The sequence below is a fragment of the Plodia interpunctella genome, chromosome 6 (genome assembly GCF_027563975.2).
Source record: "Plodia interpunctella isolate USDA-ARS_2022_Savannah chromosome 6, ilPloInte3.2, whole genome shotgun sequence".
NCBI lineage: Eukaryota > Metazoa > Arthropoda > Insecta > Lepidoptera > Pyralidae > Plodia > Plodia interpunctella.
The window spans coordinates 2,212,911-2,229,179 of record NC_071299.1 but is presented as its reverse complement, the minus strand read 5'-3'; the positions used below and the strand labels follow the sequence as shown (position 1 = coordinate 2,229,179).

Below are 16,269 nucleotides of genomic sequence, written 5' to 3'. Positions count from 1 at the left end.
ACTGGAATAAAATCTGACAACAGTGTTAGCAATAACACATTACAAGTTTGACGCAAACATATAAAAACACTAAAGTACAAGTGATGCCTGCAAGGATCTACTTGCCTAAAGTGTCAATTTTTTTTGAACTACTTACAAGACAAGCCAGTGTCATTAGTGGAAACCAATGAGAATCACTACCATGAATAATAAAACTAGCTTTTCCCCACAACTTCGTATGTGAGTGAAAATCCGTTTCCCGTAGGAGTTTCAGGAAATCTCTTCTTAGTGCTCCCCTACACTGTCCTAGGAACCTACACACCAAATTTCAGCTTCCGTGTCAGTCAGTCAGTCACTCAGTGCCTAATGCAAGAATTTAAATATATTTAGATCTGACCCTTACAACGAAACACTTAAAATAACCTTCAAAAGATATAGGAACTTTTGTAACAACTTGATAAAGAAGCTTAAACGTAAATATCAAAAAAATGAATTAGAGAAATCAAATAAAAACCCAAAAGCCCTCTGGAATACTGTTAAGAAAATTACAAACTTTAAACGCCCTAAATCATCAAATACCGAACTATTAAAATCGTGCACAACACATGATATGTCTGTCAATACTGTAAATGAGCATTTCGCTAATGTCGGAAAAAATCTAGCTGAGAATATTACGCCTGTCACAGGACCAATCAATTTTGAACAACAAAGTTATGTGAATAGCCCTCCGCTAACATCGTTTGTTTTGATGAATACTGATCCAGAAGAGGTACTTGACATTATTGCCACCCTTAAACCTGACAGTGCTCCTGGTGTTGATAACCTATCCACAAGATTCATTATGCTAATAAAAGAAATTATAGCCCCCATAATTTGTCATTTTGTGAATCTCTGTTTTCAGAAGGGAATATTTCCTGACCCTCTCAAACTAGCCTTGGTTACACCAGTGTACAAGGGCGGTGACAAAACGGATCCTAACAACTATAGACCTATCTCTGTTTTGACTGTGTTTTCCAAAATTACTGAAAAATTAATAAATATTCGGCTATTAAATTACCTTAAGACTCTCAATATATTATTGAATGAACAATACGGCTTTAGACAGGGGAGATCTACCGAAGACGCTATAATAACGCTAACAACACAAATATCAAAGCTACTAGATAGTGGCAAAAAATGCGCATCAGTATCTATTGACCTCAAAAAGGCGTTTGATACTGTTTTTCTCCCCACGCTACTGAGGAAATTAGAAAAAATCGGGATTAGAGGTATTCCCTTGAAACTTTTTGGCGAATACTTACACGGTCGAAGGCAGAGAGTTCGCATAGGAGACTGCACAAGTGAGGATAGGGAAGTAACACATGGTGTACCACAAGGGAGCGTGTTGGGGCCAACCCTATTCCTCCTATACATAAATGACCTCACTAACCTAAAACTTGAGGGGGGAAGTATTGTATCATATGCTGATGATACTGCCATTGTATTTGAGGGATCCACATGGAATGAGGTGTTTCTAAGAGCGAATAAAGGGATGGATAAGGTTTCACTTTGGTTAAGATCTAATCTGCTATCACTGAACACCACAAAGACAAAGTACATATGCCATCACATCACCAAAAAAACACAACCCAACCATAACTTTAAACTTCAACTCCATACATGTGACGGGACTAACTATAACCTCTGTAGCTGCCCAGCACTGGAGAAGGTTGAATCTATTAGATACCTTGGAGTAATACTCGACCAGCGTCTATCTTGGCACCCACACATCGAACATGTCAACAAAAGAATCAGGAAACTTATTTGGATTTTTAAATTACTTAGACACGTAGCATCACGAACATTAATCAAACAAATCTATATTGCCTTGGCTCAGTCGGTAATTACCTACTCCATTTCTGTATGGGGTGGAGCTACAAAAACTAAATTCCTAGAGGTAGAAAGGGGACAAAGATGTCTTTTAAAGGTCATGTTCTTTAAAAAACTACGACATCCTACTAAGGATCTTTACGAACTTTGTAAACTTCTATCAGTCAGAAAATTATTTATTTTGTCAACAAGTTTGAGATTACACAAAACTTTACCCTATAGCCCAAATGAACATATGGGCAGGAGGAGGAGGTCTAAGGTCGCTCCTATTCATCAAAGCAAAACATGCTTTGCTAAAAGACAATTTTACATAATTTCGGCAATGATATACAATAAACTAAATGAACAATTAGACATCCACAAACTCAGGAAATACAAATGCAAGACCTTAATCACAGAATGGCTTTCTCCGTTAGACTATGATGAAACAGAAGAATTCATAGGTAACCTGTAATTTGCTACAAAAATAATAAACAAATAAAAAAGTCGAAGGGTTGAGAACAACAATAAAGTATAAATCAATCTATATTTAAAAGGATAAGATGATAAGAGAAATAAATAGTAAGTAAATATTATTACGTATGCCATCAGTAATAACCATTGCTTCACACACACACGCACGTACACACACACACTCTCACACTCACACACACACACACACACGCACACACACACCAACGAACACACATATCAAAAGAACTGAAACTTCAGCTTTTCTAAGTTTTAGAGTAATGTTTTGCTTTTCTTTCTTTCTTTCTTAATAAGTATATCAAGATTGTTTAACCAGGCCTAAGTAAATATTATGTTTTTGGAAGAGCGGGTCCTCCTGCCACAGGCTTTTCTAAGCTTACTAGGAGGGTCCCAGATATGTCTATTATTAGAAACTAGGGCTAAGTAAATAAAGAATTTTAATTTTTTTTTTTTTTTAGATATCAAAACCATGCAAGAAAAATGAATGTGGCACATTTTAACAAAACCAATAATTATTGAAAACAATAACCAAACAGATATTCATAATTCCATTAGCGTATCTAAAATGAAGTTGCAAAATCTGAGCAACTACTAGCAACCACAAACTAACCACTGACGATGCAATAATTCAAATGCTACCTTGTTTATTTGCCGTGATGCTAAATCTCTTCCCGACTAACTAAATCAACTAAAGTTATGTAACTTGATGTAAGCGGCATTGTATTAAGTCACTTCTATACTTATCATGTCCTCAGCACAAGTTTACCTTACGACCGCGCCTATTTACGCGAACAACAAAACACGCGAAAGCAAATCTTAATTATATAACAATATAGACAGTGTTGACCGCATTGAGGGTTGTAAAATAAGTTTATAGTGAGGTAAAGGTACCGATTACGGGAACATTCGCCGTAAGCTATTTTGTGTATCGATAATTATGTAGGTTTATGTAATTACTCGGTAATGCTTCCGCGATGACATTTAGCGATGGTAGTAAAGTTGGCTCGATTGTGTTCGGAAATGTGAGGAATTTATCAATTGGTTCTAAATACAATTAGGGTTGCGATCAAATGGACGTGTTGGAAACAATATCGATGTTTATATCGATAATTTGGAAATACGATAACATTGAGTTTAACGCGATAATATTACAATTGAGTAAATTGACAAAAGTTTCTCATTTTACAATCTGACACCTCTATTAAATATTCCATTAATCGTATCGTGGAGGTATAATCAGCTTATAATTTGTAGTAACTTACTTTAGAAATGAAACCTTTCTATCTATGACCTATCCTTTATTTTGACATGAAAATAAAGAAAATCTTTTTTTGAATCGAATATAAAAATGTTGTTCTCGATAAAAATATCGACATTTTGAATTACATATATCGTTACAACTCTAAGAGGTCTTTGGAGAAATTGCAATCGATGTGAACAAAGAGCATACGAAGGAAGCAATTAGTGGAGCATTTGTGCGGTTTATACTAGTTTATTACATAGTTTATTCCATATAATATAAGCGGTGGTGGTGTAATGCTTAAGCTTCCGATGAAGGAATACACCCTGAGGAAACCTGCACACTGGTTGACAGTTTAGTTCCCTAGTGTGTATGCGACTACCTGCCACTAGATGGCGGTAAGTTAGTCATAAAAGTCATGTCAGATGCCTTTAGGTGACTTGAATAAAGTCTGACACCAGTGTTAGCAATAACACACTCGATATGATAATGATGATTAATAAAAATCCAAATACATTTCATTTCTCTAACATATTTTCCAAAATCTATTTACAAAATTACAGTTTATATGAATATCATACAATATACATTTCGATGCGTGCAGAACTTCTAGCAATAGCTTTTAATATTATAATTGGTAGAACTTACCTCGTTCCCAATTTGTCACAAAACCCGTTAAAGTTTTCAAATTTACCAATTAGCTATAGCATTGTCACATTAACAACACTAACTAGGTGAGTTTGTTTGTATTAACGTGACATTGTTCTGAATGCGGCATAACGACCTAATTGAGAAAATTTGATGGACAAAGCTGCTACCGAACTAGCTTTAAAGCGAATCCGTCATACAGGCTTTACCGCCATTTTTCTTTTGTTTTTATTTTACGGTAAAATGTTGTCTTATTTTAAGTTTCAGTGTAAATACTATCTCATATTTGGAATAGTTGTTTACTCTCTCTCTTTGTCTCATATAAGCGAATCCCCCTTTTCTTCCTCGGCTATAGAGCGTCGGAAATTATCTTCAAATTTTTTAATAGTTGAACTATTAGGCCAAAGTCTAGTTCAACCACTTGGACCAGATACTTTAATAAAACTTGGATTTGTTTTCAGAGTATGCCGCCCCCCCTGTAGAGGCATGAGCGGCCGCGGCGCAGGCGGGCAGCGCTGCCAGCTGATCCTGCAGCGCTGCCTCGCGATCCACCTGACCAAGCCCGGGAACGCCCCTGATGACTTCTGGATGTACGACTCTGGGTACCTCCTGTTTCAGGTCGGTTTACCTTTTGTTTTTTAATTATATAGTCATTTTAAGTGGCCAGTTTTGTTGCATCGCGATCCACCTGAAGAACAAGCGCAGTGACTTCTGGATTATACAAGGCTACCTACTACAAGGGTACCTTCTGTTGATGGTCGATTTACGCTTTGTTTTCAATTTTAAGTGGCCAGTTAATCTTGTTGTACATATATAGTACATACTGCATCGCGATCAAGTCTAGAAATAATATTATTTTGACTGTTGTCATAAGTCTAGTTCGAGGTGATGGTCAAATTTCGTTTTCTTATTGAAAGCTGAAGCGGTGGTGGTGTACTGGTTAAGACTCCCGCCTGCGGATCGAAAGGTCTCAGGTTCGTATTCTACTCATGCCATATGAGTTTGTATACCAATCTGATTCCTATAATAGTAGTTTTCATAGACTAACTACCACTTGCTTCCGGTGAAGGAAAAAACATAGTGAGGAAACCTGCACACTGATTGACAATTTAGGTAAGTAGTCATGAAAGTCATGTCAGATGCCTTTAGGCGAGTTGAACAAAATCTGACTCTAAAATCTGATTTAAAATAACATCCTCGATATAATGATGATGATGAAAAGCTAGTTAGTATACATATTGGAGGAATATCCGCCTCACCTCTCTGTGTTTCGGCCCAATAGCAGTATGTATCCTAATAGATGCTGTGAAAAAACAAATAAATGTATCAAAGTGAGATGAGGGAATAAACACCCTCTTCTTTACCCGCGATAAGCATTACACCTAGCAGCATCAGGGGGCAATATATTAGCAATATAAAACTATAACACCAAAAATGGCAATAAAGTTCCTGTTATAACATTAAAATATTTAAAACCAGTTTCGAATCATGTCAGTTCTAAATATGGTCAATCGCATATCGCATATATTCATTTCCTTATGACATACCAGACGTGGAACCGTGGTTTTTTGCCATACAATTTTGTAACGTAATACTTGTATTTGTCAACCGTTCTGAATGCATCACATTATTATTTATTGTTACACCGTATGCTTGATTGATTGCAGTCATCTATGGTGATGTGGAAGACTAATTTCGTGGGTGAACATGACTTTCTCCGACAGATGTGAATGAAATAGTGTGTGATTGGACATCTTAGATGAGTCATCACAATTTATCCAAAAATCATCTCATTGTAACATCCAAAATTTGATTTATTTTGTCTTCTTCTTGTTGGAATTGGAGATGTGAATCGTTTCAATTTGTCATCTTTTGTTTTTTTTATTACAAAAACTACATGCATTGACTGATTGATTTCTCAATGTTATAAAAATGATATTTCATGAGATTTTATGAGTCTGTAATTAAAAATCTACTGTATTTATTTTAGTTTAATTTGCAATGCCAGCTTTTGTCCTCGGATTCCCCCGCATGATTTACAATGGATCAATACCTTTTCTGGGATTAAAAGTATAAATTAAGTTAATATGTAATAATTAATGATAGAAAAGCGAGGTTTCCTGACGCAAGTATATTTTTGCTTAAAAGAAAATCTCAATGAATTATAGATAACGATGTAATTTTGAGAAATAAATAATTTAGAATTTTTTGAATTTTGAAAAGCATAAGTTATAATATGATGGTCTGTTCCATACTATTCATATTCTAAGATACTATACTATTCATATTTATTTCAGTACATAAATCGTGAAAATGTAACTATCTCACTTTGGCATTTGTAATATTAGTGGGAATAGTTGGGATTGAGATTATAAATTGATTGGTATCAAATACGATAGTAACCCGTTGTTCCCCTTTGTTTCTCTTCAATAATCCGGTCAAACGACGATCGAAAGGGAAGTGAAGTGAGGTGAGGTCAACTGTTTATTATCCTTAGTAACGAGTTGCAGCTGAGCCTCGGCCATAACTCGGGGATAAACACATTTATTTATGTTTGTTTATATCTGTTTATTCCGCTAACGCTTTGCGTATGTCACTTTGTAAGTTTTTGTGGTCGTTGTACTGGTTCTGATACAGTGGCAGGAAGTCTGATTATTTCTTCATGTCACGGTCTTCAAAAACGACGTGTGGTTCCGCCCTAGAATAGGATTACTCCATATCCTCCCGTGAAAGCCGTACGAGGCGACTAAGGGACACAAAGCCTTAACAGCTGATAGGCAACCATAGCATTTCTAAATAGGTTGACGTCTTCCAAATGTAATAGAATTTTTTTACGGTAACCCTGGGCTTTGGGCCGTCACAGTTCCGAATGCGACCGGGAACATGGTATGCAAAAATCCATATTATAATATTATATGTGAAAATGTGTTTGTTTGTCTGTCCATATTTCACGTCAAAACGAAGCATTGAATTAGTTGGAGAGCTGGAGTGCCTAATGCAGTAGAATAAAATAATAAAAAAATATTTACCGCGGGCAGAGCCGCTGGCAGTAGCTAGCAAATTATATCTATGTAACTTTCCCAACTTGCAACTAGCAAAAATCACATTACTTCATTGCTCCGTTTTCTCCGTTTTGACGTGAAAGAAGGACAAACAAACACTTTCTTTTGTAATATTAAGTATGGATTTCAAAACTAAATATTGTTTGAAAATCCATGGGACAAATCTAGCATATTCATGAATGTATTAAACATTTAGCATATTTTGGAATCATCGTTGTAGTGTCTCATCTGAAAATACTAACCAAAATCAAATGTTCTAAAATAGAAGATTATCGTCAAGATAGAAAGCGCAATTTAATAAGTAATCACTTTTTGTATGTATACTTTTCACCGCTAATGAGACGTCTGATTGGTAATTGATTAATAAGGCTAGATAGTATCTTGATAGGAATTTATTATTAATAAAAATGATTAAAATATCTATTTTGATTTACTCATGGTTTCGCCCTTGCTCATTAACCCCTGACGGAAAAATAGGAGTGTTATAAGTTTAACGTGTCTGTCTGTGCCACCGTAGCTCCTAAACAGATGAACCGATTTTCGTTTAGTTTTTTTTTGTGTCATAGATAATTTTATCTCGATGACTGTATTAATAAAGAAATTAAAAAATATATATATCAGTAATGAGTACATACGTGACGTATGAATATTATAATGTTTTATTAAATAATAAAAATTGCTACAAATTGATGTATTTAAAATATGAATTTTATTTTGAGTCTGTGATATGACAGGTCCTAGACGAGTTGGTAGCAATTAACTGGTGAATTATTGAACTTATTGATTGAATCCGAGCGGAGAGTATCATTAATTCAGATTGACCAGTCTGTAGACCACTATGAGTGATGGGCGCAAGCGAGAAGAGAAATTCGTCAATACTCGATATTTATATTTATACTCGATATGCATTCGCAAAGTTGACTTGAATTAAAAGTATGTCATAAATAATATATATATATATATATATACTCCACCGACCTAAGAGCATAGCTATTAAATAATGAGAAGAAGAAGAATGTCATATATAAAGTCGATTTCTGATAAGCTAAACGAAACATCTAAAGAAATCTTAACCAGTTTTATTTCTTCCTAATTCGTTAAGTTTTTTTGTTATGGATTTTCAATAAACCGCTTTATGAAATTCTTTTCCATCACTCATCCTTGTCAATAATCGCCATAGCTTGTGGTTTAGACAAGTAAAATGATATGATCGATTGAGAGCGATATACTCTGCAAATCAAACCAAGCTGCATTTGTGATAAACATATTGTATTAAACACAATATCGTTTGGATATAGATAACTACTGAATGAACAGTTGTGATATCCTGTCTCTCTTCATAGTCGTATTTCCTCATGGCTGAAGGTCGTGGTCATTAAGTCGAATGAAACACACACACAACAACTTTCTTGGCACTTGCACTGGTTTGACATAGCCATCTCCATTTAACACACAACAATCAACCAGTGTGCAGGTTTTCTCACCTTCCTTCACCGGAAGCAAGTGGTGGTCGATGGAAACTACTATACATGAGTCAGATTGGTATATAAACTCATGTCGCACGAGTAGGATTCGAACCTGGGATCTTTCGATCAACAGGCGGGTGTATTAACCATTACACCACCGTCGCTTCAATGTGATATCCTATGAAATATATATATATAAGAAATAATGATGTCGGCTGTGGCGTCAAAACAATTGAGATAGGGTTAGGGAGGTTAATTTATGTGTAGAAAATGCTTCTTCTCTTGTGATTGCTAATGGAAAACTTATATGCAGAATGTTAATATTAATATTGAAATGAGATGAGACGCATCAACTGTGGCAGAATCAGGATTCTAATATGGGGTTATTCCCAGACTTGGCTTAATTACTCATCTACGTTCTCTTCCTATGTCATGTCTACTTGATCAAAATATAGTTAAGAAAGTATACGTACCGATTTAGAAAGTGCATCTTAAGTTCAGTCCATAATCCCCAATACGGATATTCCTGAATATTATATAATATAACATCCATCTTAGTCATCAATAAAATTAATAACGTTCGATAATTATGGTGAAATTAAATTAAAGACAAAACATACATTACCATCACTCTATCTCGCGGTTAAAAGTTGTATCATGGCTTGAGTGGGCTCCTTTATTTTTTTAAAATTGTTTTTGTACTCTCAAAGACGTAATGGTTAGCGCGCTCGGCATGTGATCGGCATGTGTGGCTCGTTTAAGACGCTCTCATGATGGTCGGTTATTGGATGGGTGACCAAAATTATCTATAGCCTCTCCGTGTTTCGGAAGGTACGTAAAGCCGTTGGTCCCGGTTGTATTTGCATTTGTTACAAATTATAAAACAAAGTCCGCTACCGCGTCTGTCTGTTCGCGATAAGCTCAAAAACTATTGCACGGATTTTCATGCGGTTTTCACCAATAGACAGAGTGATTCCTGAGGAAGGTTTAGGGGTATAATATATTATGTTGTTACCCGAGTGAAGCCGGGACTGGCCGTTAGTGCGATAAATTGATTCGAAACTGAATGATTAAATTATTAGACGATATTTAGATAAATATAAGCGTTTTAGAAGTTCCAACTTGCTGATACACAACATCTTCGCGACCTGCGTTATGCAAACTCCATGAAACGACCCTTTGTGTAAAGATTAGGTAACAAAACCCGCCAATCCGTAATGAGCCCGCGTGGTCCAATGGTCCAAACTCCTTATAGAACCGTGCCTATGGAAAGCCAGTGCTCCAGCAGTGGGAACGTTTAAATGACTATTCATTATGATAATTTTTGTACAACGTTACTGGAAAACAATATTTTTTTCTATCTTTGGCACTCTTTAGCCATCTCTCTCGATACCAAAAATACATCAAGACATTGCTTTTGGCGTGTGTTTTGGCAAGGATAAACTAATGAACCCACTTTTAAATTTCAACATCAGTATGAAACGTAAGAGAAGAATGTATGAAAATTGTATGGGTATGTTTAACCAGTAATATAAGTTTCTGTGTGAATGAAGCACAATCCGAGCTTTTATTTCCGTTCAAACAATAGGCGAATTTCACAGAGCTTTTGTGTGTTTGTTCGTACACATTTGTTTCGCGGCAGTCGTGGCAATTTCCGCCCCAGACAGCCTTTGACTATGAAACGAAGTGTGTTTCTCTCAAGTCGATTATTATTATATAAATAGTTTTATTATTTTAATTATTGTATATTTTTATTGCTGACTTTTGGGCATAGTAATTATATATAATCTTATCGAACTAAACTATTTAAAGAAAGTTAAAAAAATATATAATTGCTGAAGGTATGCAAACCTTACAAAAGTAACCTTGATTTTTGGATGCATAAAAATCGTTTTTATTTTTATTTTATAGTTTACTGATAATAATAAACTAAAAAATGTATTGTATGAAAAGTTATATACAGTTTTTGTAATTTTTCTAGTGTGCGAATGTGACCCATTTTAGTATCTGAACCAAACAGCGGATGTCGTGTGATCTTCAAAGAGTTAGTATATGACTTAAAACCACTTGTTATAAGAAATGAGAAGTTTTACACATTCTACTTCAAAGGGACGGTTACCTAATCTTTACACAAAGGGTCGTTTCATGGAGTTTTCATAACGCAGGTCGCGAAGATGTTGTGTATCAGCGAGTTGGAGCGAGTTGTAGAGAGATTCGGTGACTGCTTGAGAAACTTCTAAAACGCTTATATTTATCTAAATATCGTAAGTTCTAATAATTGAATCATTCAGTTTCGAATCAATTTATCGTACTAACGGCCAGTCCCGGCTTCACTCCGGGTAAAAACATAATATATTATACCCCTAAACCTTCCTCAGGAATCACTCTGTCTATTGGTGAAAACCGCGTGAAAATCCGTGCAGTAGTTTTTGAGCTTATCGCGAACAGACAGACGCGGTAGCGGACTGTGTTTTATAATTTGTAAGGAGAAGGATACTATAGCGTTAATTAAAAAACATGAGGAACTTTGATATTTTTCCCAATTGAGGTCAGCACAGTATGTAAATTTCATTCATTATGTTCTTTAACTTGTAAGCTAATGCTAAGAAAAACAAATATTAGCCTTATCACACCTTAAAGAAATTCTATATAGATAATCTATTGCCTTTTTCCCTGAAATGTAATGTTAAAGATATTATTTTCTTCACTCGTACTACTTACGATGTAACAAAACTTTACGTAATGTGTCACAAATTTCCTCAAAATATGCGGAATGCTCTTAAGTCGTTGCGACCGCTAAGTATCGTTTGCATACTAATAAGGAATTGTTTCCTACTAAAATTTTAATTTTGGCGATTTCAGTTTTTTATAAAATCTGGGTCAGTATTAATAGATAGTGGTCCCGCGTGTTACATTTGAGTGATGCAACATCTGAATATTTAATTTTAAAAATAACATCAAAAAGGTATCTACTTACACAACTATCTAGAGTTTCACTTTGAAAATAATTTACAGGACTTTCCCTGTTATCAGAGCATTTACCAGATTTCTTTGTCAGCCGTTAAACGTAAGACCCCAGGGTCCAATATATATTTTTATCCCGTATTTAAGAGCCATGCTTTTATTGTTGTCATTGTCATTCGTATTGAAACACCCGCAACGACTTTCTTTCAATGTTACTCGTAAAGTAATTGCATTGGTATTGGGTTGCTAGTGTCCATGGACTACGGTGTTTGCTTACCATCAGGCGACTCAATTCATAAATCTATTCACCTACTCCATTTCACGCTTGCTGATAAATTAGACCGCGCAGGATTTGAATCTACAATCTTTACACCAAAAACCATAGTAGGTATTTACTAGACACTGAATCACCTGTTATTTTTGTCCATTAATTTATAAATTGAGATATATTTCCTAAAATCAAATAATTTATCTAGAAATAAGACCTTCACAGGCACTTTTTGATGTCAAATTTTATATTACACTTATAATATCTTAATCGATTTCTTTTATCGTGACTTTGTAATTAGAAATAATTATTAATTGTAATTACATCACAAAATTATCTGCGGTTTCCACTTTCAATGACGAAGTTAAGTCATAGATATTTTTTGTTAATTTATTATTGTTTAATTTTACGTTAACGGGAACGCGGTTTTCATATTTTAAAATAATTTTAAATGCCCGATGCATGAAGGTTAAACTTGGATTTAACTTCTAAACCAAAGTTCAAAATAGTACTTGGTTCATACTAACAACTTAAATATACAAATATTTAAGTTGTTAGTATAATGAAAGGTTTTGTATTAAATTATAACTAGATCTAAGAGCAAACGGATTTAGTTTATATGAAAGTAAACCTACCAAACCGTGCGACTTTATTGCTATGTATATTATATACATGTTACACTATATAAGTTTTTTTCTTCAAATATTTCAGGCAATAAAAAAGCTTCTTGAAAGCTTTTTTATATTATTGAATAACAACAAAATAGAATACACAACACAATATCTATTCGAATCATCTATTCAACACAATATCTATTCGAATAATCATCATCGAATAAGCTATTCAGTGCTATTGTACTGCGATTAATTTGTCATAGTTTCAGTCAAATTAACCGTATATAATGTCGCATTGTGAGTCGGTATCGTAAATCGAGATATCGATTCTCGATTCCGATTTGCGCTAGCACGCGTGGGAACCTTTTGAACCGTAAAATACCGCAATAGTGGTCGCGTTTTTTAATTTCAAAGTTATGTAATTTTATTTTTCTTCCTTATCGAACCTATTATTGCTAACACAGGTGTAATATTTTTAATCAGCTAAATACTACAGCATGTCTTTTATAGCTACTGCTATCTACTGGATTGCTACTAGATACGGATAGATGAATATTGATACACATTATACCGATTAAATGTTGAAATTTCTAAGACGATAAGTATATGACGGTGGTCGAAATGCTCAAAAATTTACCCACTTTGAAGGTTTTTACACGATGTTTTCTTGCATCGGAAGCAAGTGATCTAAAATTGCTGTAATTCTGATTAGTTAATAAATTCTGGCTTGGGATTCCAACTTGGGACCATAATGGGTCTTGGACTTTGGATTCTGAACTACTGGACCACCATCGCTTCACTTAATTTTAAGTAATAAAAAGTCTAAATTATCTAGACATCAATAGTATAACTAGACGGCCTCAACAACTTGCTTTGTAATCTGTAGTTATATCGAATAAATTGTTTATTATATTATTATTATCAAGACATTTTGTTTGAAATTGACCAAATTTACAAAACTACGAGTCAAAAAGCCTATATCTAAATACTCTTCAACTACTTTCAAATAATTGTATCTACCCCAACGAAGTAAACAGATTTTCTTAAACAGCCTTCAAATAAATGAGCATATCTTTGTCGATAATCGAGAAAATAACAATAGTTGTGTATTCAAGCTATCCTCAATTTATCATCGTAGTTTTAACATTGTAATGACTTTCACGGCTTCTTTCCGTATATTATATTCTTTGATACGATCTCGAGTACTGAGATGGTCCGGAAGATAACTGATGGCGAATTATGAAACAAACGATACAATCGCAAAACAGATTTACATCAACGACCCCTCGAGCGATCAGAATAGGGACGCGTAGGGCATTGCAAAGAAATAAAAAAATATTATAAAATTCTCATACAAAACGTAACATTTGTGGCGTGTGGTTCCGCCCTAGATTATCCCATTCCGAGGATGTCATATGAGGCAATAATAGAATACTCAAAGAAGTTAACTTCAGGCAGACAGCAGTTTGTAAATTTTACTTTTTGTACTTTTTGGTGACAGCCAAATCTTTAAGATTTTAGGCTTTATTTTTTACTCTGTACCCGGACTTAGTGGCTTCACAGCTCCGAATGAAACATGGAACACACAAAGAAGAGAGAGAGAGTCATAAAATACGTAACATGCAGTTTTTCCGTACACGTACTTCCGGTAATCGATAAATTATGAACAATTGCACAGCGCTAACACGATTTATCGATTTAAATTATTCCATTTAAGAACTCACTCCATTTCTCATATATGATCTGATTAGTTAGACATTGTAATTTGTGTATTTATTAATGATTTTTAGATTTGTATCTCGGTTAACTGTTGGACATTAAAAAGATTGTTTGAAGTTACGTAAAAACCCTTTAGTGTGAGCAATTTAAATGATTGATACAATGGTTACAGCTTTCTTTAATATGCGTCGAGTCGCTTGATTTGTATGTGGATTTTATTATGCGTTTAATAATTAGTTTTTTCATTACCTACAGCTGTTATTTAATCAAATTTTCCTTAATGGTTACCAGTTACTTTCATTTGTCATAAATATTCTAAAGTTATTGCAGTGCTATAAAGTAATTTAAAAACGGACGTATAAGTATTTTTCTAAACGTTTCACAAATTTGGTTATAATATATTCCAATTTTGGTGCCTTTTTATAGGAATGTACTTTTAATTACACTATTCACGTAAATGTTGACTATACATTGAAAAATTTCTAAAACAACTGTTTAAACTAATACAGATTTTCATATTTTTAAGGTACTTATTATTTTCTACAGATTGGCAAAAGTGTTCGATTCATTTTCGATGAACTCGTAATGACAATTAATTATTGTATTGGGACTTTAATACAAAAATCAGGTTAAATCATTAAAAGGTCAATAAAGCAACTCATTAGTTAACCATAGAACGTGTTTAACACTTCTTCTTGACCTTTATCCCATCTACGGTTATTTCAGTTAAAATTATAAGTGTGTTATTAACATCACTTCACATCGACTACTCGAGTTAAGTGTTAATCGTCGACGATCGATAAAAGCAACAATAATACACGTAATATAACAATTATAATCTCGAGTGATAATTAAACTTGTTGCGCAATAAAGTCGAATATTAGCGATTTAACTGTCTCTGTGAGATAATATTGGATAGAAAGCACGCATGGTTGGTCACGACTTTTCTAGTGTATACGTTGGCACGTTTACACCGGCAAACAGTTAGCTAACATTTGGCGGATTCTACGTACATTGCTGGTTTTACCTTGCGAAAAATAAAATCTATCACACAAACTACGTAATATTACTACTGTGTAGGACAATCTGAAACATTTAAATTGATATAACTAGTTGTTCGCCGCGAACTTAGAACTCGCGAACACAATACATTTTTACAAAATTGTTACTTAACCGTTTTTTTGTCCCATGAACTTAAAAATTCTATTGACAGATCCTACATACCTTTTAAATTTCATAAAAATCAGACCTACGGTTCGAAAGTTATCGCGTAACAAACATACATACATTCAAAATTTTTGCCTCAAGTTGAATTATACCTATAAATAGATATGCTCGAATACAATACAAATTTTTTTCTTTGGATACGAATAAAATATCCTTCGATATTTCTAACGCGTTGCTTTAAAACCCTATGCAGTTTGAAATTGGATTTTTTCGTTTCACCTATAAAAGTATCAGTTTCGCTTTCGAAGTATCATAAAATGTTATTTGAACGGCCCTGCAATGGTAAAGTAACTATTAGAACTTTTATTATAGTTTAGATTAAACAATCATAATATTTTTTGTTCAAATATGTAGGAGCCATATTTTAATTAACACATTATCATAAACTAGAATATACTGGCAAAACAGGTGGACATAAAAAAAGAAGAATACTCATTAAATCATACTTTATAAATTAACACGTACGGGGGCGCCAATTAGAAACAAACCCGGGGCAAAAATTAGCTCATTTAACACCACCTCTAACACAACACGATTGGCAAGAGATATGGTTTTTTAATAAAACAATCTCAGGGTATTTGTTGGGCTATTAATCATAATCACTTAGATTCATGACAGTGCGCGCTCTAGGAGAAAGGAATTATGCAATACATTACTCTTTGTTCGGAATTATTTCTATGTAATTGCTTTGACATTGGTCAATGATCTGATCACACGTGTCATAGGTCAGTACTTAGAAAGA

At 34.2% G+C, this 16,269-nt stretch overlaps 1 protein-coding gene across 1 annotated transcript in view; it reads left to right on the top strand.

The window, feature by feature from the left end:
- The window catches only part of ko (knockout), a 174,656-nt gene that overhangs the window by 35,013 nt on the left and 123,374 nt on the right, over nucleotides 1-16,269 (top strand). Inside the window, exon 2 of the mRNA XM_053746297.2 lies at nucleotides 4,669-4,825. Within this exon, the coding sequence (XP_053602272.1) occupies nucleotides 4,694-4,825 (132 nt within the window). The 5' untranslated portion in view covers nucleotides 4,669-4,693. The remainder of the gene's footprint in view (nucleotides 1-4,668; nucleotides 4,826-16,269) is intronic.